The sequence below is a fragment of the Thermobia domestica genome, chromosome 13 (genome assembly GCF_964235325.1).
Source record: "Thermobia domestica chromosome 13, izTheDome1.hap1.1, whole genome shotgun sequence".
Classification (NCBI taxonomy): domain Eukaryota; kingdom Metazoa; phylum Arthropoda; class Insecta; order Zygentoma; family Lepismatidae; genus Thermobia; species Thermobia domestica.
This window is the reverse complement of record NC_137466.1, coordinates 119605876-119632152: the sequence shown is the minus strand read 5'-3', so window position 1 is coordinate 119632152 and position 26277 is coordinate 119605876. Positions and strand designations below refer to the sequence as shown.

The window sequence follows — 26277 nt, the reverse complement described above, 5'->3', positions numbered from 1 at the left end:
ACTCGTCTGGTTCCCAGGAGGCACACAGACAGACACACACACACCGAGACAAATAAACACTTTGTTTCATTTACATGAGATGTATTATGATTCATGGTAACCAAAACTTTTCACAACAATTTTACATATACCATATATACACATTATATATACTTAGGAGTGACGTCACGCCATCCTCCTTGCCTATCTTTATCCATTGTAATTCTTTTAGGAACTGGGAGGATGCTATAAGATATTTTGTCGAAGTGGGAGTATGACGTCCCCCTGCGTTCTCCCTCACTTTTACCCCTGTAGGACTGAAAAGAACACTGGTGTAAGTGACTCTATGGAACAAAATGGGGTTTCACATTTGATCAGTCGATGGCATTCTGATACATTTCAGGAACAGAGGTGTAAGTGATATCTGCATTCTGCTTCGCTCTGTAGAGGATTGGGTTAACTAACATTAACAGAAAACATACTTGCTGTCAGAGCAAAAGTGGTGTAGTGATGGATGTTACTCGAGTACACCTTTTCGTTCAATTATTCAATGAATGACTTCGTGCGCTTTCGAACAGTAAACTGGAACCGGAATATTCGTGGACGACCAGTAAATCCATCCAAGAAACTGACGCAGCTTCGAAACGCCATTGTTTACATTAGTGCAGAAAAATTCCAAGATCTCGTGTCTCTCTTTCCATATGTTCCTCCAGTCCACCATGATTTTTACAGACATTTGAAACACTATAACATCTGAAACCCAAATTCCGTGATGTCAGCAAATGAAGCATCAGAATGAAAGCTTTAAGCAGGCAGGTGCTTTCTTTGCTTTGTATTTCTGCGGAATAAATTTTGTTTCTGACAAGTTTTTGGCAATTGTTTTCTTTCACCAGGTTCTGATATTTCAGCTGCAATGATAATAAAAATTTTATTACTCTACCATCAAAGTTCGAGAAACAATCATGGAAACGTAAATAGCCGTGATTATTGAACAACAATGAGCGGAAATGTTTGCGGAACAGTGGTATAAGTGACATGGAAACAATTATATTGCATAGCCTATATGTTTGAAAACTACGAAAGTAAGCACACTTTGTCTTTAGAATATATTAGGAAACCGCTGGAGCTATTAATCAATTATATTTCTTTAAACAATACATGATTATCCTGAATTCTGAAGGGGTTTCAAAAAGTATACAACTAACTTTCAAGGGGTTTCAAGTAAAAGTATAACAATATCACTTACATCACCGTTGTTTTCAGCCCATCATATGTTTATAGAAGTTTCAGTACGAGGATAGTTACAAGTTACAAGCAGCAGCAATGGAAGAGCAAACATTGTTGAGGGAATATTGTTTCCCGAGAGTGGTAGCGTCAGTTGCCTATCAAAGATTGTGCGGGTAGGTATTAATGAGTTCGCAGACGCTTCATAGCGAGTAAAATAGTAAGTTGTTTGTAAGTGTATGGTGAAGAAGCAATGGCCAGACATGTGACGAAATTGTCTCGTGTTTTTTTCAAGCGGGTAGAATGGAGATGGAAAGCCGTAATAAGTAGGGTTGCCATAATTTTTTGAACCAAAATATGGACAAGTCTTGAAATGACGACCTATCAAAGATACAATGCCCAAACTCAGAAAAAAAATATTTTGAAATTTCTTACCTAAAATTCACCTTTTCAGGTTATCACACAATTGTTTACTGCAATACTTAAAACACTATTGGAAACTAATATGTTTTATATTTTTTTTCATTAAGACAAATATAATAAATCATGCCATTAAATTACGTATATTAAATCTAACCAAAAGAACCCTGGAATGGAAAAATGACACTTTTTAAAAACATAACCTATTTTATTAATAGTAATTAAAATATTTGATGAAAACACAATTCTTCTCGCCTGATATTTTAGCGATTCCCGACTCGGGCACTTTGGAATTTTTGGGCAGCTACAAAACCTGTCAAATACGGACATTTTCCTATTTCATGCTTTGTACGAAACGGACACGGACCCCAAAATACAAATAGTGCGTACAAAATACGGACATATGGCAACACTAGTAATAAGGCAGTGAGAGGTCGTTAAAGTTCTGCAAATACGGACGAGTGGAAGAAATGTAACTATTTGTGCAATTGGATCAGAGCTGGAATTGGGCTATGGTACCATGCAGAGAATAGTGTCTGATGTGTTGCGATACTCCAAGGTGTGTGCTCACTTGGTAGCACGTGGGTTATCCCAGCAGCACAAAAAGAACACGAATAGCACACCGTCTCACATTTCTGGAGCGATACTATGCTGACGGCTTCCTTGATCACAGCAACAGAGAAAAAATGATAATATACTAGACTACAAACAACTTTTAGACAGGTTTGCTGCCCAGAAGAACAGGAAAACTGATTTCATATACTAATAAAATGGAACATTTGTTATGAATGGGTATTCTTTATTATTAATAAAATATATATGGTTATTTTCATACGGAAGAGAGTTAGCTCTTCTTGCTCCAAGAGAATACATTGAATAGCTCGGCAAGAATTCAAGATATGTTTCATATTGAGGATAGATTCCCGTCTCTTCATATATATTAAATAACGAATACATTTTGATTGGATTACTTCTGATTGGTGTGTATATTTTTACGCACTAGAATTCCATATTATGGACGCGTAGTCCAGTTTGGTACGTACATATACAGCATATAGAATTTTAAGAACATTAGTGCTCTTGAATTCACTTGCAAGTCTCATTACAAATCCGAGATTCCTGTAAGCCTAATTTACAGTTCGATTTAGATTAATATCAAACGAGAGATTTAGTCTTATTGATACTCTAAGATCAGTTATTTGGTCAACTCTTTGCAATGGTATGTCATTAATATGATGCTCAAATTCCAAGTAATTCCTTTTTCTTGTATATTACATTGCACTTCTCAATGTTTAGTGGTAACTTATTAATTTCACACCATTCATGAAGTGCATTAATGTCATTTTTCAAATTAATGCTGTCTCTTTCCGAGTGTATGACACGGTAAATTTTAAATCGTCTGCATATAACAGTTTCTGTGACTTTATTCAGTTATACTTCAAGTTAATTATTAATATATGAGGAACAGCAAACGTCTTTAGTTTGAACCCTGAAAGAATAAAAATTCAGTGGTCTGGACATTTTTACGAATACGATGTCTGCGTTCACAGAGATATGACGATAAAAATTCACGTAGAGTATGAGGAAAATGAATTGTTACTAGCTTGCTAAGAAGAATATCATGATTAATAACATCAAACGCCTTACTGAAGTCTGTATAAATTGTGTCAACTTGATTTATTCTCTTGTTAATAAGTGAGTAAACTCTGAAAGATTAGTTACTGTTAATTTTCTGGGTAGAAGACCATGCTGACTTTGCGAAATAAAGGAGAGACATGGGAATATAATTTTGCTTGAATAACAATTTCAAATATTTTAGCAGGTGCAGAGATTATAGCTATTGGTCTAGAACTTTTCATGTCAGTATTATTTCTACTGGCTTTTGGAATTGGATATATATAAGCAATTTTCCATCTTGTTGGGAAGTCAGAACTAGCTAGTGATTGATTAAATATGGCCTGCAATGGATGTTTAAGTAAATGCCAACAACCTTTAATTATATATGGTGGGATTTTGTCAGGTCCTGGGGAGGTTCGAGGCCTAATCTGCTTGATATCATCTACGATTCTTTGATTTCAACATGAGAGAATATAAGCTGATTCTTCCATGCCAAATGCGCGTATACTAACCACTTACAGTAGCTAGAAAGGAGATCCTTATTTGTGTTTAGGTTCTTTACTAAAAACCAAAAACGTGAGGTGATTATAGCAAAGTAGCAAAGTCTCATAATATCCTTCTTTTTTCTACGTATTGCGTTATTCTGAATGACACCTTTAAGCTGTTTGTGACAAATTATCACAAAAATATAGTACATTATTTGTAGTTTAGAAAAACAGTTATAAATCACAAATCAATTCCATTCTGACTTTACGCTGTTGAGTTCCATTCATGATCTAATCTCTCGTACTTCTTTTATTCTTTTCTTAAATTTTCCTCTCTTGTACAGAAAGAAAAAGATTATTTTTAAAAAATAGAACAAGAAAGCAAGAAAGAAATGTGCTTTTAACCTGGCGAATCAAGTTCAAACCTCAATTGAGCACTGATTCTTTTCTTTTTTTTTTCATTCTTTCTCTCTGTTATTTTTATCCAAGGTCATCTTTTTTTATAGGCGGTAGGGACAGAATGAAAAATTGCTGTCAGTTTAAGTGTTTTCGTTTCTTCGTTTCCGTTGATCCGAACTGTAAAACGAAATATGAATTTCATTTCTTGTAAAGCCCAAATAAAAGAAATATGACAAATGATGGAGAACCAGTTTTTCATGTATACTGAAGACTGGGAATATAATGGGTTGAGGAGTTTTTGTAATGCCTAGTGCTAGTATTTTTCTCTTTTCGAAAACTGAACTCTGAAAAAATAAAGGCATTTTTAGATATATGTTCTGTATTGTAAGTCATATATGTGACGGTAGGTACCATAAACACAAGAATGTTGTTGACAAGACAACTGATATATACAGTGATATGTGAAGAGTGGTATGTATTAATAGTCGGAAAAGGATTGAAACTATTTAACAAGTTGTAGGCAACATTGTAGAAAGCATAAAACCATTCTTTCAAAAGAGGCTTTATTAATTATCTTTATAAATGGAGTATTCGCAGATTACGATAGAGATTTCTTTAAGATTTGTCCACAATTATATAAGGTGAATGTAGGTTCTGACTAGTTTTCTACAACAATCTTACGTATTTCCTAGAGGTTAATGTTATTAATTGAACTTTGTTAATGTTTCCAGAACAAAAATGCACTCAACTGTGCCTGAATTTTTGTTAATAAATAACATCAGTTTATTTAACTACATTGATAATATACATTAACGACGTAATAAATATTATCAAGAATAATGACGTTGGTTCATTCAACATATATATTTGAAATAAATATTTGCTTTTCACAATAATTCTAAACTTCTTCACTCAGTTCGTTCTTCGTTTTCGTATTTGCTATATTATATCTATGGTGTTTGGTCTTTATGCACTCAATGCGCATATGTCAAAATTTAGCTCTGTTACTATCAATTTCATGGTTTACACTTTGAAAAAGTTTTTTTTTTCGCATTGGTATTGTGAAATGCAATACCATCGGGGGGGGGGGAAGAGAGCGGAGTGACGGGCCCGGGAGCCGAAGTAAAGGGGACGCAAAAATCGGGAGAGAAAAAAGGAAAATTAATTGTAATATATGTTCAGGGACGCTGACGTATACTCTCGTCTCGGGCGCTGATTTTCCACGGCACGACAATGGTGAAATGTACGGCTATATGAAAAAGTTACTCATATACGTGAATCTACAAGGGCAGGATAAAATGTAATGCGAACATAGTTTTAATTCGTACCTGATTTTATACACAGAACAACCTCTTACATTTCAACAATGCAATCGCTTCCTATCTCTATCACCTTCTGCTACTCGTGTGGAAGACATCGTACACCGTCAGTGCGTTAATCTTTGTCGATATTCCGCAGACAATGCCATATAGCACAGTAGAGGTCTGCACGGGCCGGAATTTTTAGGCCCGTGAACTTATACTATAAGGTTAGACCCAGACCGAAATTTTAGCATTTAGGCCCGAGCCCGGCTCGAGCTCGTGTGATAATAAAATGAGCCTGAAATAAGTCCGAGTTACAGAAAATTAATAATTAACTCAAAATTGTATTTTTATTGACAGCAATTAGAGGTTTGATTTGCAGTTGTGCTTTAAAAGTTCTGCAGAAAGAACGGTGCAATATATATCGTTGTACAGTATATTTACAAAGTTAGGCTCGAAAAGGCCCGAGAAATACTCGTATGGTTGTATATTTAAAAATTTACGACCCGAGCCCGGCCTGGGCCCGAAGTGATATATGTATTGTAGGTCCGAGTTCATCCCGAGCCCCTGCAGACCTCTGCAGTACGGACGACAGCTTCTCTTGTGTTGTAGTGCTTCACACTAAGTGGTTCCTTCATTCTGGCGAAAACGTCGTAACGAAGTTCCTGAAAATATAGTTGTGCACTGCATCCACGTCCCACTTCAATCTTGATCCACGCACGTTTGTTCGTCATTTCAAAAGTATTCCTCTTTCCTCGTCTACTTTACGTCATTGCTGCTTTTCACTAAATAACATACAATCGTTACTACTGAGTACACTTCATCTCTGCACATTTCCTTATCAACTACGGATATTTTGTAATGCTGAGACACAGCCCTCTGATGTGAGAAGATTGTTGCCACTTGCCACTATTTTTTATACAACATTATATATATCTGGAACAGACGTTTCACACTGGTATCTTTATATAACTTGTTCATTCCAAGGACTATATTTTAACCGTTCTGCTACCATAACTAAAATTCTAAATGCAAAACTGATTGTGTCAAGACGTTTATAATAAATACACTAAGTACTGTAAGTAATTCTTTTTACATGACTGACTAACATTTGTTTCAAATTTTCTGAAGCTATGCATGCGAATATTGATATGGTACCTTGTAAAGACTTACAGTACGAAAATAAATGTTATCTTCAATTTAAGCCTCTCAGTTAGGTCATGTGGGAACACATGGAATATGCGTATATAAGTACATGATCACAGCGCAATTAGCAGGACAAAAAAGTACAATGAAATCAGAAATCTCCGAAAATCCCATCATTCGATGTTCTTTACCACAATATTGAACTAGAAACTTTTCATAAGTGAAAATAACAGTAAAATATTATGCGTCTTCACTATAAAATCACATATTCTGCTTTTTAGATCTTCATGCTAGACTTGATCTGAGTACACACTTTTTAAATGTAGTGGTGACAATCCTTTAATTTTTTTTTTTTTTTTTTTTTTTGAATTTTTAATGTTGCAGAAATTCAAAGTGAAAGACAGTTTAGCAATATAGTTCTGTAAAATACATTGACTGGATCTTGAAAAAGAAAAGATCTTCACTCAACGCTGACCTGAGAATGTTGTTTGTGCTTTGGTAGTTTAACGTCTGTTTAAAACTTCGAGGCAAACCTACAACCTGATTTGGAATTTGGATTAAGTTCTTACGTTAGAGGCTCTACAGGTCACAATCTCATTCTTTAAACTGCCATCTTTACATGGTATCCAGAATAAAATGGAATTTGAATTTTCTTCAGTTTTGGTTCTGAAAGGAAGCCACATCGGTAAATAATAATAATAATAATAATAATAATAATAATAATAATAATAATAATAATAATAATAATAATAATAATAATAATAATAATAATAATAATAATAATAATAGATTTTATCACTACAAGCTACGGGAAGGAAAATACCTAATGTATACAGATCTTGTAGACAACTTTCTGAACCTGTATGAAGTTCTCTTCCCTTCGGTTGTAGAAATGATATTTACATTTTTACTAATGTGGCTTTTCTGAAGGACCGCCTCTGATTCTATCTAAGAAGATTTTTTTTTCTTTTGGATCAAACGATCCAATATATTTCAATCAAAAATTTTCTTTTAGGCCTTACATCTGGAGAACTACATATAGTATAGCCAAACCCAAACTATCACTTAACTCAGTATGGTATTCTTATTCCGTAGAAAATACGAAAATTTGATTTAGAGGCCGTTTAAAATTTTTGTGGCTTCTGATCCAAAAACTAATTATTAGCTAAGATCGCAATCTTTTGATCCATTTTTTGTCATTCCTAAAATTCTTGGCTAAGATCTCAATCTTTTGATCTACTTTTGGAGCATTCCTAAAATTATTGTTCCTAAACAAAAGCAATGTGATTTTCTTGTTATGTATGGTCTCAATCCTCCCATGAGTACCCCATTAGAAATCCAAGTTTGGTGACCTACACTGAAGGCGAGGACCTTAAATTATTAAAGTTCAGCACCGAGGAAGCTTATGGAATTCCGAATGATGGACAAAGATTTCTATGGATGAAGTAACAACATTAAATTGTCCTGACCTCCACGCCCCCTTTGGAAAAAAAAAATCTTTTGAAAGCACTAAATGTCGTAGAATGGTCTAGTTATTTGCGTAATGCTAATACTCCACTATCTTAATATATCTAAAGAAAAGACAATAAAACACAGAACGATAAATGCCAAAGAACATGTAGAAGAATGTTATTTAAGACCTAGCTTTATTAACACGTACAGAAAGAAAATAAAACTGTTTAACATCAGTTAGCGGTAGTTATACTTTATGAACATTTTTGAAAGAAATTATATGGCAAAATTTAATTTTTTAGAGTGATTAAATTCACTTGCATATGTCAAAGAAGCGTGGTTGAATGTTCCGTAATTACTCTTCTGCATCCTTGAACAAGAGTCGAGAGCCTGCATGTGCAATTAGGAAAATCAACTTATTCCGCTCCCTGGATAATTCTGTATTTAATTGACTAGACTAAACATGACATGGAGAAATTAATTGAAGAGATTGGACGAGGCTAAAGATAAAAATTTTAATGAATGTTTTCTATAGAAGAGTATTTATAATCAAATTAGGTAGAGTTTCCCGACGCTCAATTTTAATACTTGCTTAATGAAGTAAAATGAAGAGCTAATGCGAAATTCAGGCGATATATTAATTAACTTTTGAAACAAGAAATTAAATAAAGATACATAAATGTAACAACATATACTCGTGTCTCTTTTTCTTATTAAAACTTTACCTTTTTATGGAGGAACAGTGGCTAAGTGGTAGAGCGCTTACCTCTGGTGTGGCAGGGCCCCTGGTTCGATCTTTCGGAAAGTAAGCTTGTGGTGGACAGCATCGTATCCGTGGGTTTTCTCGGGGTACTTCCGTTTCCTCTTACTTTCTGATTCCATCAATTCTTCCATCATCGTTCATTTGTTTTAATCACCCGTCTCCCGTAGCCTAAAGGACATAATTGTGGATGTTAAACTAAAAGATTTTATTTTATTTATTTATTTTTGCTTTCGAGCGACAATAGGAGAGGAAAATCGTAATAGAATGGTAATACTGTAGGAGATGATAATCGTGACAATCGAATTCGAGATTTCAACAGAATTACACGTTTCATTAACCGTTCACACCGGAAATGATTTTTAAATATCTGCCCATCCATTCATTTAACCCGATGTAAATGTGTTTATGTTCACTCACCTAAACGCAATACTGTTCAACATGTTCGCACACCAAATTTTAAACTTAAACGGCCTTTTGCAGAGTAGTTCTGACGAGTGATTAGTGCCATACTAAAGTGTTCTACTAACGAATGTTTCATGCAGTAGTTAGGTCTTTACTATGACGCTAATCATATGTCAAAACGAGTCTGCGTAAGGCCCAAAGCTCTTATAAAATTCTGCAGAGGGTGAGGGAGTTCGAATTTTCTTCCGAGTCGCAAACATAAGGATAGTGTACTGAAGGGTGAACATTTTTTAAAAAATGGGATTCTTTCAAAAATGTCTCCAACGATATTGTTCATATTGTTTATTTGTATTAACATTTTTGTGCGTGGTATAATTCATTTTTCCTAGGCATTTGTTTACTCAATCGGGCGAGTTTTCTCAGACGATTTAATCGAAAACCATTCAGATGATCTTGGCTATATTTAACAAATATTTCTTTAAAAACCTGACAATACGACATGATCCATTTGTCCTTTTTAAAAAGATGAGTAGCAGTTTATTCTTGAAGTAAATATTTCCGAACGATTTTCTCAAAAATGACAGGCAGTATTTTATAAATAAATAGACGTTTTATTATTAACTTTATGACGTTACGTAAATCACACATGAAAATATTCACAAGTTTATTTATTTATTTATTTATTTATTTATTTATTTATTTTACAATTTTCTCAGATACGACTCATGAGATTTTATTACTTTGTAAACAACTATTTTATTAATTACTCTTATACAGGGTGTTTCAAAACAACACCAAGAACGTTTTGGGAGGTGGTTCCTGACATCAAGATAAGACAAAAGTTTAGACCAACTTGGGTGCACAAATGCTTTCTTTCGGAGTTATAGGTTGCCGAAAACATGAAAAAAATAACTTTAAAGGTCCATAGCTCCAAAACTATGGGATCTACCGTAGTCGGATCGGGACTTCAATTAGGAAGATGTGCCCTATCCAAATCTCTATGTTTCAGTATTCCGCGGTACTTCCGCAACAATTTTTGTAGAGGTAGTTTGTGAGTATTTCAAATCATATGATCGTAGCCAAACTCCCTCTATATAAATTGTTGCGTGAGTACCTTAGGATTCAGAAACATGGATTATTGGATAGGACACATTAGTTTCTAAGTGAAGTCCCTACTAAGGTAGGTCCCATAATTTTGGAGCTTTATAAGTTTTTTTTTTTTTATGTTTTCGTCAGCCTACAACTCCGAAACGAAGCATTTGTGCACCTAGGTTAGTCTATACTTTTTGTCTTATCTTGGTGTCAGGAATCACCTCCCAAACGTTGTCGGTGTTGTTTTGAAACACCCTCAATGTGACAGAAGTCATTTCCTATGAAAAAGTCCACGAAGGTTAGCTTACTTTTAGCACTGAGTTTTCTTCGGGCAAAGGTTTTCCCTAAAATACTTTGCCATCTGTGATGTAGTTACCTATTGAATTTTCTTCTATATGTTAGAAATGGTAAATATGCGCTTTCAAAGATCTACATTTCAATACCTTTCCAAAATAGTTGTGGATACTAAACTATAACAAAATATGTCTTACCTCTGGTTTCCAGATTCTTTGGACAAAAAGAGGATCATTTAAGTCCAACGTTTTGGTAATATGGCTATTTTTCAGTCGAAGATCGATCCAACTCTGTCGCAGGTAGAGGTCCACCTCGTAGTCCTAAAATATAAGATAAATTAAGTTTATTTCAGCTTAATGTAAATTTATTGCAACTTAGAACAGAAAACAGTTTTTTTAAATCCAATTTGTTTTAAGTATAAATCGTCAATTATTCTTTTCATTTTTTTTTCCTGTAAATGAAATGCATAAAATGTTTTCTGATTTGTTCTAATTAGTCTTAATTGAGTGTATTCTATGAATTTCTTTCTGAACAAAGCTTTGAACAGTTAATCACTACAAATATGGTGTATTTATTTATTTAAGGCATGTCTATCACCAATTCGAATCAGGGCAATGAGGTGTAAAGACAATGCACTGGTTTGTCACGTACAGGAGGAGTTAAGGTAATCAGTCACACGCTAATTCATCTCTTCAAGATTTCACCATGTTCCCATTCTACAGAGACTGGATAAACTGCTGAGCCGCATGGAATGTTGGTAAAAAACAAGGGATATGTTCTGGCTCTCAATGGGGATCAAGTCTGGGTTGTCTGGTTGATAATGAGCACCTTACTAACTACACAATCAATGCTCTTTATTTATTTACTTAATAGTGAAAAAGCTTACTATTACAAATACATTTTACTGTTTCACTCCTGTAAATTGAAGAATACACGTTGAGCTTTTGAAAAGTTGCGTAAACGGGGACAGTGTTGCAAGTACATTTTACAAGAACATCAGGGAATCGAACCCGGGTCTCCTACGCTCAAGTCGCGTATACTGACCATATAGCCGCGACGGAGCACTATATACTTTTCAAAGTAACTAGTGAGTAGTAATTAGAAGTAGACTGTTTACAACAACGTGGTGTTTAAAGGTCTTAGTTCCGGGTGTAATGATCCATCTCAAAAACAGACATTTATCAAACGAGGAAATACCTTCAGTACTAAAGGTGTCGTACGTTTTTTTTAGATGCTACAAGAAACTAAACAATCAATTTGAGTGAGTACTTTTCGCAATTGGTCAGTTTGAACGAATCCATCTTCCAGCAAATTTAGAGTTCATTAGTCGTAAAGGAGTTTCACGACAACGTGAAAACATTTCCAAGTTTGATCATCTGTCAAAAATTATTGATGCTTGGTTCGGATGTGTTGTACACCCGCCATAAAAACTTGTATCGTCAGACTTACGTTTTTTTTTTTTTTTTTTAATGTTGTATTGAAAACCTCTTGCATGGTATAATCTTCAATTCAGATGAAGCTGTAACACGCCTTGCTCAGTTTTGCGCCGATAAAGACAGATCCTTCTATGAACGAGGAATAAGAAGCTCATTGAAAGAAAATAAAATGTTATCGAATTGTTGATATATACCTCATTGATTGATCTTTGTTTTTAATATAAATAAATGACTTTTGAAAATATTAAAAAAAATAAAAACATGTCATAACTTTTCCGGCAACCTAATATCTATATATCCCCAAATAAGTTATTTCACTGAAAAGCAGAAATCGAAAATTATTTTTTTCTTCGAAGTGGAGTTTAATGGCTTCATTCACATTTTATTAGCCTAAAAAAATTACAATTAATACCACTGTATCAGGATTTTTTTTCTTTTAAAAGAAACAAAGAATTGTTTGTGAATAGGAATGACCTTCTTTCGAATGACACCTTGCAAATGGCTCGAATACCTATGGAGCTTCTGGTGACTCTATGGATAGTTCCGACCTTTAGTAACGGATGCCTAGAGTCGATTGGATGGGCATTGCGCTCAATCTCTGCCTTAAGCTTTATGTGGAAGCTGCAACTGTTGACATTGAATGTGATTGATTCATCACAAATAAACGACTCTGTGATTATGCTATTTTTTCTATCCATTAACTGATATTTTTAGTCCTTCCTACTGATCTAATGGCTAGCGCGCGTCTTCTTTGCACTCAGTCCCTGGTTTGATCCCCGGTAAGATGGACACATTACGGTAATTTGTATTCCACCTTAAACTATACTTTCAAAGGACTCCGCACAATCTTTATGGAAATTGGATTTCGGTGTAATTGCTGAAACCGTGATATGTTGTAGATATTGTGATCCTGAAAAGCCTCAATGAGCACAACAAGCAATCACTAATCGTTTGGCCATTACAGGGCCACTTTTTTGAAAACAGCCGAAGATGATTACGGTGGAAATTACTGAAACCGTGATATGTTGTAGATATTGTTACCTTGAGAAATAGTGTCAATGAACACAACCACCACTTACTAACTATTTGACCAGTACAGGGCCACTTTTTCAAAACAGCCAAAGGTATTGATATTCTGGATTTCGGTGAAAATGAACGAAAGTGTGATATGTTGTAGATGTTGTGATCCTGAGAAAAAGTGTACAGTTGTGGCTACCGAGCAACTGTAAGACAGTTAGTAGAGCAATTGTTCGCATTCCAGAGGTTTGGTTGTGATTGGTGGTTGTATCCGTTGATACTTTTCTTCAGGATCACAATATCTACAACTTACACGTTAAAAATACTTTCTTAAATTTGAGAAACCGTTTCTTATTTGTGCACTGAGAATATCTTTTCTTAAAAACAAAAATTTGAAACTCTCATTGATGAGAAATGAAGAAAAGTAGATGAGGTTGTATAAAGTGAAACGAGAAACTATATTGTTACTTTCCTTATGAATGTGAATTGCAAATCTCATTTCTAAGAAAATATTGTCTCGGTGCACCGATAAGAAATGGTTTCTCAAATTTAAGAAACTATTTTTAACAGTGTATCACGGTTTCAGTCATTTCTATCGTAATCCAGAATATCATTATCTTCGGGCTGTTTTAAAAAAAGTGGCTCTATAGTGGCTAAACGGTTAGTGATTGGTGTTTTTGCCAATTGAGGATTTTCTTAGGATTGCAATATACGCAACATATCATGGTTTCAAGCAATTCCACCGAAATCCAATTTCCGTAAAGATTGTCCGGAGTCCTTTCAGCAATTTTGGCACAAGCTCTTTAGTGTAGTAGAGTGAAAATATTGTGCATAGCCTCTTTCTTTTCCAAAGTTTAAGATCCCTCGGACGTAGAAGAACAATATAAATCATTCTAACCATTCCGTTGCACATTTGATTTTTAGGTACCCTTTTACTTATTTATTTATTGTAACAACACAATAGGCATTCTGCCCATTTACAGTATTTGTTTACATATATGGTGAAATGTCATTATTTTTACAAAAGAAAAACATACAGAAATTTTTATTCTTTCATTGTTTGCAATAGTTTCGATGCGATTTGCGAAAGTCAGTTTTGGGTCGAAGGTTATACCAAGATATCGAAGGTAACACAGTCGAAGTCGAAGGTAACACAGTTTCCGGCCTACAAAGGTTTATACCGTCAATTGTATAATCATAATTTGTGTATTTTCCTTTTCTAGTAAATGTAATAGCTTTACATTAGTTATGTTTAGACTAAATTTATTCACGTAGCTTCATTGTTTTACATTTTCCAAGTCTTCCTTGAAGTTTTTACAGTCATCAAGTGATTTAATTTGAGCATATAATTTTAAGTCATCTGCAAAGAGTAAAGTATGCGTTTCCTTGATGCGCTTAGTTATGTCATTAATAGTGATGAGAAATAATAAAGTACCAAGGTTTGATCCTTGCGATACTCACGATGTAGCATTAAAATTGTTGGACATGTGACCTTTGTAAGCTACAGATTGTTTACGATCACGTAAGTATAATGTGAAAGGTACTAATGCTTGCTTAGAAAGATTCATAAGAGCTACTTTTTCAAGTGAGATGTCGTGGTTAACTAAATCGAACGCCTTTTGGAAGTCTGTATAGATTACATCTACCTGACCTCCTTTGTCTAGTTCTGAAGCTATAAACTTTTGTTATAATAGCCAAATTAGTTGAAGTGGTTCTATTCTTGAGAAATCCGTGTTGGTATACAGAGATGCTGGATCTAACATGATTAAGGAGGAGCGGTGGCTCAGTTGTACAGCGTTCACCTCCGGTGCTTGGGGTCCCTGGTCCGATCCCAGCTCGCGCCGTGTGGATTTTGTGGTGTAAAAACACCGTGCGCAAGGGTTTTATCGGGGTTCTCCCGTTTCCTTCCACTTTCTTCATTCCACAATTTCACTCATCTCTCATCATCACAGTCTTCTTTATCCTAACCGGCATATTCGTGGGACGTAAAACTTAAAAAAATCATTTCTAACATGATTAAGTAAGCGATTGTGTATTATATATTCATAAAGTTTTGCAGATGGAGATAGAATAGCAGTTCGTCTGAAACCTTCTATATTTTTAGCATTGCTAGTTTTTGGAACAGGATATATCAAGCTTTCTACCCATCGATCTGGAAAAACATTATATTTTACGGACATATTTAAAAGAATATGTACTGTATGTTTTATGATATCAATAGTTTTCTTTATTATGTAGGGTGGGATACCATCGGGGCCACATGCTGTCCTAGATTTCAACTTTTTAATGGTATTTTCTATTTCAGGCATTGTTATTTCGGTGATTTGGAAAATATCGGGTGATATACTTCTAGGTTCGTGTGATATTAGAGCATCAGTGTTATAGCTCACAGGTTCATGATTGTAAACAGACTTAAAATAATGTGCAAAAGCCTCCGCAATATCCCTGTTACACTGTAGACTTTGACCATTATACATAAGGGGGCCATTAGTCAAATGTCTTGTTTTATTTTTCATAAAATTCCAAAAGGAACTCTATTCTACATTTAAAATAGATGATGCCTCAAGCTGAATGTCAAAATATTTGTTCCCATAAGGCAAACATATACATTTTGTTCAAAAATTTGTCAGATGATATTAAACTAAATAATTTGCAATTTATCATACAAATACAAATTAACTTAATGTTAAACTTTATTGGTGGCAACAGCCACAATTTCAGTAACATCAAAAAGTACATTTAAATCAAAATAAATCAAAGACAAAACACCAAAAATTCTTTCAAACAAAACAGAGTTCGATTTTGTACTGATTGCTATGCTAATCAACATTTATGCTTAGAAGCTTGTTCTCTTGTCTCTTAAGTTTTGGAAATTTCAAATATTTTGACATTCAGCTTGAAGTATCATCTATTTTAAGTCTACAATAGAGTTCCAATTACATTTACTTAAAATGTAAGGTAAAAATTACCTTACAAGACATAAAATTAGATACTCCAAGATTTAAAAGAACTATATAAATCATAAGCATGCACAGTAACTTGATTTTTGAATTTATTCGTGTTTAAATTTCAAATAAGGATTTATGGTGTGATACAATACAAATGCAAGTAGGTTGATAACGCAGTACATGCATAGAATCAGATCTAACACGCATTCTTCGCCATAGTTTCGAACTTCGAGGATACTTAATACCATTCGAATAACTACACAGGCGAATAATACTTTAAGTTTCATTTCAAGAACTGTAGTTAAATTCGTGGTTCCAGAACCTCCTCTTTACATTACTGCTTTTGTATACTCCTCTCTTTACTTGTTTTAAAGATTGTGTAACTTTTTTCTTTTTCTTCTTTCCTTTAGACAGCGTTGCAGTTTATACTCTTCTGACTGAAGTATGGAGCCATTTTCTTTAAGATTATGAAGTATAAATATTCACAATGATTCGGACACATACCTAATGAAAATAGTAGACAGGAGACGAGAAGTGTTCGGCAACCACATTTTATCTTCTATGTGACATAATCTGGATCCTGTCCTCAATCCAAAGTTACAATACGGTTGTATTTAAGTGTACTGTGCCAGTCAATGAACCAACGTGTATAGGCTGAAATTGGTTTAAATCTGTTTAAAACGGTATCTTACATCTATCCATCCTGCCTAGTCTTTTATGTAATGAACTGAGACTTAGTGCACTGTACTACATTTGGAAATGATTCCCCATGAGAAAGTTATACGCTTCTTGAACGATGGGACATCATTACCCATTGGTTCGAAATTTTTCATTAAGGTTTTCAATACTTTATTATAACAATATGTACATTTTCCAACTTACGTGAACTGGCTTGTCTCTAACTTTTAGAATTGAATTGTATACTCTAATAGTCATAATATAGAAAAGCAAATGCCAATTAGCACTTTACTGTTAGTTTCAAAATTCTATTCAGTAGGTAATTCTCTGATTATTTGAAAACAAATTACAAGTGCTTTATGTATATATTAACATTGTCAGTTGAATATTTACGTTATTGGTGAAACCACAAATAACAGAATAGCTGACTTCTATCATTTGAAATTCTCCATTATAATCACTGACTAACAACAAAACTACGCATATTATTGCTTCTTCTGTATATTACAACATTGTAGTTTCAGGTGGAACATTTCTCATCTTTGGGGAAACCAACCTTCAACTATTTAACTTCAGAGATGAACAACTGAAAGTCAAAACGTCTCATTATTATTCGCTTACTCATTTACTCCCTGCAACCGCAACGCAAATCGTAATAAGATTTGGAAAAAGAAAGTAAAATTAGGAAAGCAGAAAGGCTTTCTCTCTACTACATCAGAGATCTAACTTAGCCTTTCATTTGACTTCTCTCTTTCTCTCTTTCTGTGTAGACGTATCTTTCGTTATATCTATGCTTGTTTCTCTGCTCTATGTTATTAAACAGAGATGCAAATACTGATTTCATGATGAAGAGCTTCTAGTGGATTAGCATATCTCACAAGAAGTTTACCATGAAGTTCACCACCATGAAATATACATTTAAAGTTTACGCTAAAGTAATATGAAATTTACGTCAAAACTGCTATTAGAATGATTTTTAAGTATCATTTTTAGGAAGAAATTAAAGAGAAGTATTTGTTATTGTATTTCCATAATTATATTATCTTTACTTGGCACTTGGAGACCCAAATGTTTATTCAGTAATCCGGGCTAGAAGCCTTTCACAACTCTCTTCTCAGCTAAACACACTCCTATTTTCCCCACAAATGTTGCTAGACTGCATTCTTACAACTGGGTTTTTGTCTTCTTCTTCTTCTTCTTCTTCTTCTTCTTCTTATTATTATTATTATTATTATTATTATTATTATTATTATTATTATTATTATTATTATTATTATTATTAAGTATTCTTCCCTTCGGCAGGTCCTGGGACAAATGGGGATTTTTTTCAATTTTAGATTTGAGTCTGGAAATGTTTCTTCCACTTTTGTCGATCTTCAGCTTCCTCTTTTAACTCCCAATATTTTCTCCTATTTTTCAAATCATTGATCAGTTATGTTCTTCCTCTCCCTATTCCTCGTTTCCTTTCCATCTTCCCTTCTATAGCGGTGTGAGAAGACAATTTCTTCGCCAGATGTGTCCAAGCCTTTTTACGAAGGATGGTAACTAGAAGTGTCCTCTTTTCTTCTATCCGTTTTAAAACATTTTCGTTTGTTGCTTTCTCTGTCCATTTTATCTTCTCCATCTTCCTCCAACATCACATTTCGAAGCTCTCTAAATATTCTTTCTCTAACTTCCGTAATGTCCAAGTCATTCAACCATACAACCCAATGCTCCATATATAGCACTTCACCAATTTCTTCTTAAGTCCAATATTAAGCCTGCTAGTTAAAAGTGGTCTTTTCTTGTTGAATGCTTTTTTAGCTATGGAAATTCCTGACCTGATGTCTTTGGTGCGGTAAGCGTCTCTCGTCAAAACATATTTGAAATTATCGATACTTGAAATTATCAACTTCTTCAAGTTCTCCTTGTTCTACTCTGATCCGTAAGGGCATGTTTCCACGGGATATTCTCATGACTTTCGACTTTTCGATGTTAATTTCCACTCCATACAGTTTTCCAGTGACGACTATTTTGTCAATCATCTTCTGTAGTCCTCCTTCAGATTTAGCAATCATCTGCGTACCTGATCTTGTTAATGATCTTCCCTCCAATCTAGAAATCTCCAGTTCCCATTAATGCTTCCTTCATTAAACATCCACTGTAAATGTTGAATAATTGGGGCGACAAACTACATCCTTTTCTAACTCATCGTCCAATCTCCACACTATTCGTTTCTATTTCATTCACGCGCAACTACATTCGTCCTATGTACAGGTTTTGAATGAGTCGTCGATCGCTCCAGTTGGCTCCGATTTCTTTAAGTATTTTCAGAAGTTTCGTTCAATTGACTCAGTCGACAGCTTTTCGCCAGTCGATGAAGCGCAAATACAACTCTTCCTTTACATCAAGAATTCTTTTTAATATAATTCTCATCAATTCAATAGCATCTCTGGTGCCTTTCCATTTCCGGAATCCAAATTGATCTTCTAACCTCTCATCTATCTTACTTTCCAGCCGCCTGTTCAGTATACGTTCAATGATCTTTCCAGTGTGGGAAATCAGGCTAATGGTTCTGTGATCGCTACACTTCTTTGCTTACTTTTTCTTGGGCAATGCAATCATTGTGACATCAAGAAAATCCTAGACCACCTAAGCATCCTAGATTTGATGACCCTAACAATGTTTGGTGAACGATGTAAATTATGTAGTTCCTCGTTATGAAGTTTCCGCCATTCACGGGTCCGAATATTCGTCTTAGGATCTTGTTCTCAAACACTTTCAATCTATGTTCTTCCCTCAGAGTAAGCGACCATGGTTCGCAACCATACAGCATAACAGTCGTTTTATATATTTTAAGTTTCAAATTCCTCGACAAAATTCGAGACGACAAGAGCTATTGAAATGAATAATAACACGAATTCCTCGCTTTTAATCGACATTTAATTTCTTCGTGAATACGGTTTTGGTCTGTTAATATTGATCCTAGGTATTATATATATTAGTTAATAAATATTTATTAACTTAATGGAAACATCTAAAAAAAAGTCAACGTACGAAACTTACCTTTATCTCTGACAATACTTCTAGTGCGACATGAAATGGAGTCATAGAGGACACGGATAGTATTTGCAAATAGCAAATGAAATATTAGACCATTCCGCTTGAAGTGCATCACTTAGTTCCGTAAGTGAGGAAGGAGACTGGAATCTCCGCTGGATTTATGTCTACAAAACGAACCACAGATGTTCAATTACGTTCAGGTTCAGGGATTGGGCAGGCCAGCGGAGGTGTTCAATTTCTACCCGATGTTCCCAAAAACCACTTCACAACACTTGAAGGTGTGTGAATTGGTGAATTATTATCCTTAAATATTGTGATACTGCCCAGAAACAACATCTGGAGCAAATGATGCACATAGTCCCCTAAAAGGTTGATATAATCAAGAGCACTTACGATCTCCTGAAAAGCAGGATCATAGCGAGAGCGAGAGTCTCTTCTACTCGCTATGGCAGGATATTGCGGCCAACAACAGAACAGAATTGCAACTATGTTTCCCAATTAGGGAAGATACTGCGGATAATACGTCTGTTTGAGTGTCTGGCATATACAAACCACGACCAAGGTCGTGCCACGGCCCGTGGTTTAAAATATTATGAACGATGAACGATGACTCTGCTACCAGTAATCCATGTTCCATATTAGCAACATCATTGGTGATGTGCTATAATGTTTTAGTTCCTTATCGATGGTTTCGCCCTTGCAACCCGACCCCATATAACCATATTATGAAACCCGCGGTAGACTATGATTCTCGACATAAGCTATGGGCAGTATTGCTTGAGTTTCTCCGTCACTTGCATTGCAGTCGCACGAAGGTTTTGAGTGACAATCCGATTTAATGCTCGGCAGCTCCTGTGACGGTTTTGTTCCAACCAGCGTTTCACTTCGCCAATGTAATTTTGCCATGAGATTTCTAGGCCGTCATCACGTTAGACATTGTTTATCAAGATATACGCAACACACTTACTACTTTTGACACGCTTGTATCACATAACAGAGCGCCAACAATTGCCCTTTCCCCAAATCAGAGAGGTAGCCAACTTTACACTATCAACGTCTGCTCAATTCACCAGGTATTGCGGAGCTTACCCTAACACCACACCATCAAAACCCTGCCCTCGGTTGCCGCTTGTCTATTACTAACCCAAACATCTGGTGTGCTTTCAACTCCAGGTGCTTCCATTAAATTCGTGTATATATATATTGGTTCCCTTTCCTCAAGCAAAATTTCAAATGACGTTTCTCGTTTACGTTAAGTAGTGATGTATATATCCATAGGTATGTGGGTATATGTGTTTGTGTGCATGTAATTTCAATAGAAAGAAAAAGTGTGAGATTTTACAATCATCTCCGCCAAGAAGCATTTCAGTAGAAGACGGAAGTTGAATCTTGTCCCCACAACCTGCAATTCAAGAAGCAGTCTGGAAGAAAACAGGAGCTATACCTTCACAAAAGCATTTTTCCCATCTGATCTGAGAATAATGTGATTTCTGGTAGTAGAGAGATAGTTGATGGGGCCATAACGAAAATGAAATATGAATCCTTTCCCAGAAGACTGTTGAAACAGGGAGGTGATAAACCTTCCAGACCTGTGAGTCCTGAAACCATTTCTACAATGGCTGTGGTGGCGTATTATCTCATAAAATCTTTGTCAAGTGAGTGAAGCGAGTAATAAAAGAGTTATGTCAGATGGAAGGGGGAAGGAAAGGTAGGGGAAGAAACCACCACATTAAACAGTCACACTCTATAGATAGACGAGAAACAAGGTTACGTATTGCTCTTCTTTCTTCTGCATTTCTTTCCGTTGCATTAATAAAACTGTTGTACTTCCAGCACTGGATACAATAACTGAATACACGGTTAGTACCGGTTGTCTTTAAGAAGTTCTATTCATAAATATCGTTTTATTACTGTGTTAAATCCAAGGCAAGCAGAAAAGAAAAAAAATGCGCCAGAGGATTGTTCTGTTGTTATATTGATATACTAATACTTCGTATATGTTGTATGAATATTTTGCACAATGATAGGTTTTAGCATATTCACCTTAACTTAAATGAGTAAAGCCATAAGGCAATAAAAGTAGGAGGTAGGGATGCAATTTGTCGTCTCTCAGGAATGCAGCTAAGGTGTAAAGGGAAAGGAAATGGGGGCTCGGCCTCTAAACAATTTACTGGGACCAAAACCATATTCACGAAGAAATTAAAATGTCGGCTAAAAACAGGCAATTCATTATATTATTCAGTTCAAAATCTTTTGTCGTCTCCAACGCTGTCGAGAAATGGGTGAAACTTAAAATATATAAAATTACAGTCACGCCTATTGTTCTGCATGGTTGCGAAACATGGTCACTTACTCTAAGGGGAGAACGTAGACTGTATATGAGACTGAAAGTACTGTATATGAGAACAAGATCCTGAGACAAATATCCGGATCAAACAAGAATAGGAATGGGGATTGGCAGAAACTTCATAACGAGGAACTACATAATTTATACCGCTTACCAAACATTGTTATTGTCATCAAATCTAAGAGGCTCAGGTGGGCAGTCAGTGGAGAGCTTTTGTGAACACGGCATTGAACCTCCGGGTTTCATACGCCATAGAATTACTTAGTACTTACAGCAAATGAAGAGTGCTTATAATAGAATAAGAAAGAAAAATATGAAGGAAAGACATTTCAAACCACGTCAAGACATTGAAATAGTTAAAACGATTCAAACTTGTCATTCAGTTTGTTGCTCTCGTGTGCCTAACTGGAGGCACACACAGTTTCGAATTCATCAGTTACTATTACAAACAGTACCTGAGTTTATCTTTTATTCTTCGAGTTTCTTTTTTCAATACCATTTATACCATATAAATTCAAAATCAAACAAATAGACTGTCATAAACAACTTTTGTTTCCTTATGAATAGTTTATTACTAAGTTTACATTCCTACAATCTGTGGGGCCGCGGTGGCTCTGTGGTAGAGCGTTCACCTCTGGTGCTTGGGGTCCCGGGGTCGATCCCAGCCCCGCCAAGTGAACTTTGTGGTGGACAAACACCGTGTGCGTGGGTTTTCTCGGGGTTCTCCCGTTTCCTCCCACTTTCTACCATTTCATTCATTACTCATTATCATCGTCTCCTTTAGCCTAACCGGCATAAGCGTGGGACGTAAAACTCAAAGATTTCATTTCATTTTCCTACAATCTGTGATTCTAATTTGACATGTTGTGGAGACTCACAATTAAATAAAGTACCATATTGTGCTGTGTTTAAACGCTTTCACATATTCCAAAAATAAATGGTTTGATTTTGGCATCTATGCGGCCCTCTCAGAAAAAAAAACGTACTGGCTATTATGTAGGTCAAAAAAGTGGAAAAAGGTAATTAACGAGGATAGATTAGATATTAAAGAAAAATTGAGTAATTACACTTTCATTACATGTACGGAATCAACGGGGATGTTGGTGGCGGCGATCGCCTCCACCAACAGCTACTTTTTTACTTTTAAACTATGTTACTTTTGCTCCCTAGCTAAATGCCCCCTTCCAATTAATACTTGTTTGTGTTCCTTACAAAAGTGCATATGTTGAGGACTTTCTAAGACTTTAAACTAACATCTACTTCTGTAATTCAATACGATGTACATGATCGTTGATACAACATCCACGTGCTATGTTTTCGAATTGGAGGAATTCCTCTCCTTTTTAACATTACAATTTGCGTACTACATTTTTTAAAAAAAAGAATTATGCAGAATTATACCCTCATATAAAAAGAAATGAAACAGGTGAGGACCGTTTCCTACTTTTCTAGGCCGACGAATGAATGCTATAGTAGCCTCCAGCTAGCTGCAGACTTTGCCCCAGATTTCCACATTTGCTCGGCTTGCGGTCTCAGATTTTGTATTGCATCCATTCTTCGTACATCGAGAATATGTACAGAGGCAGCCTTAGTCCTTGCGTATCCAAAGGCGGGGGGCCCTTAGATACGTCGGTTGCATGACAATGTCAAAAATAAAAGTTTCGACGACAGAGTGGGTTCCATCAAAATATCGACAAGCAAATATAGAATGTTTCTCAATTTGAGCGGTATCTTTATTTATAAATTGCAATATTAAAGAGAACTGATGAACCCAAGCGATTCTAGTGTACAATCAAGAATAATGAGGTAGTACTTGTAGTTTTAGTAACTTTTATTAATTTTTTGCTTACGTTTGTCATGAATTTTATATCATGTAAAGTAAATAGAGGGAATATGGGCGGGCGGTGAATATGGGCAAAAACAACTTTTCCTTCTCGTAGCACAGCAAGTACAAGATGAAATTTCTTGTTGTGTGGGTTGAAAGCAATGTTGGAGTCTTGGTTGGATATATACACAAAATTTTCACGTAGAAATCAGATTCATCTACTGTAATTTGAGTCTCATCTCTTCCCTTCCCAGAGTAAGCCCCGGTGGGGCTTTGCTAACTTTTTGCTGGGAATGTGAAAAATCTGCAAGATATTTCATTTACTTTCAAATAGTAATTAAATTAAGGGGGGTTATGCTCGGAAGCTCCCACTGAAATAGCCATCTGGGAACTGTTTTACCGCGTCCCGCAAAGTTTAAGACAGATTTGCGCCGCGGCTTGTAACACTCATTAGATTATGCAGGGACAAGCAGACTAATTTTTCACTTCCCAAAATTGAACCCCTTTCCCAGATATTATACAGTATTATGTACTTACATGTTTTTTCTTCTCCATGAAATAGTTGTATAACATTTTCTGCTTCCTTTTCTCCATCCCTTTACAGAAATTTTTTGTAATTTCATTCACAATCACAGTGTATGTTCTGTTAGCAGTCTATTTTCTGTTAAAAGTTGAGCTTCTAAAGTGATGATTGAACAGCTTGCATTGCACAGTCGTTAATTTCTTCGACTTCGAGTCAGGAGGTGAATCTATTGTTTATAATTACACAATAACTCTACCAACAATTACTCACTGTTGCGCGCGCCACTGATTTATTGGACAAATATAGTTTTTTTCTTCATTTTTTAAACAGTGTTGCCAATTCAGCACGATTTCGTCAAATATTTTAGCAACAAAATTTGGTTCATTTACAATTTTTAGAATAGAGATTTAGAGGCCGTTTAGACGTTATGATAAATCATCAAGGGTAGAGATAAATTTCAGAAATCATCACATCTAAATTAGTTTATCTCATGATATCTCTCCTGCATATGATACGATGCGATAAGTTCGACATGTTCAACTTATCGCATGCAAGCCAGGTATAGCCCCCCGTAGAGAAACAAAGGAATGAATAGGTCACCGCTTCCAACCCTTCTTCGCTGCCAGCTTCTTGGAAGGAAAGCGGAAAAAACAGGTTTTGCTAAGAATTTGCTTATACCTGTCATCCTGTGATCTGTTCTGTTGACAAAAAGGAAAGAAATATCTTTTCCCCATTTTCTGTTCATGAAATGCGAATAGTTTTCCAAACTACGAAAACTACAACAAATTAGCCGTTCGATTTGGTTTGCTTTGATTTATGAAATTTAACCTCGGCTAAAGCAAAGGTAGATCCATAGTTTAAAATGAGATAAAACCGACTAGCACCGAGAATTGAAACCTAGACCGCATACATCAGAAGCGGCACGTCCTTGATTGAAACTTTTGTCCATATCTTCGAAACAAGTCATTATAAACCTAAAATTAAATACAGTATTTGCAATAATTCTTCCACATAAATTTATTGGGGACCAGAGATGGACACATCAACCATGGTCTACTAGTCTACAAGTAATTGTGAGAGGTAGCCCACGTTGGTCTGTCTTACTGTTTGTATCAATCAAGCATACCAATCTCGATGGACTGATTGCTAGTTTCTGATAACAAATGAACGTTTCTGAGAAAATCAAAATGAATTAATTATTTTTTTTAAATATTTAAATAATCTTAATTTTATGAATCGTATTTCCTTTTTTTTTTTTTTTTTTTTACTGTCCATTACGTCCTCATTATTAGTCTATATTTTAATCAGTAGATCGCTAGTGATTTCAGAAATGAAAAGTAGCGCTCAAACTTAAGAAAGGTTAGCCACCCTTGTTGTAAAGCTATTCAATATTGTTTTATTTTTCAGTTCTTACTCTGGTTTGTCAATCAAGCGTTTTAGTGCTTACCTCCTGTTATTGCTGAACAGGACGTAAAACCCAAAATCAACTCAACTCAACTCAATTCCGAATTCAGAAATCGTATATAGATACTTCATAACTAGAATTTCGAATTTTGAATATATATATATATATATATATATATATATATATATATATATATATATATATATATATATATATATATATATATATATATGCTTCATACTTATTTCACTTCTATATAAATTGTATTTTAATTTACAATGTCAGATTAAATATTTTAACCAAAGGCGAGCTCTTTAACCAATAGTAACCATTAGGCTAGAAAGGTTTATCTTCTTCCAAGAACACTTAAGATTATTATAATATAAACTATGGGTGTTCTAAAAATGGTGCCTACGGACCACAGAGCACTCTTCTGCAGGTCACAATAAAGCGAAAATGTTGTATGATGAAATGCCCACCGG

At 35.2% G+C, this 26277-nt stretch overlaps 1 protein-coding gene across 1 annotated transcript in view; it reads right to left on the bottom strand.

The window, feature by feature from the left end:
* The window catches only part of LOC145668452 (glycine receptor subunit alpha-2-like), a 985563-nt gene that overhangs the window by 60535 nt on the left and 898751 nt on the right, over positions 1 to 26277 (bottom strand). The window contains exon 5 of the mRNA XM_081736332.1: positions 10772 to 10894. Within this exon, the coding sequence (XP_081592458.1) occupies positions 10772 to 10894 (123 nt within the window). The remainder of the gene's footprint in view (positions 1 to 10771; positions 10895 to 26277) is intronic.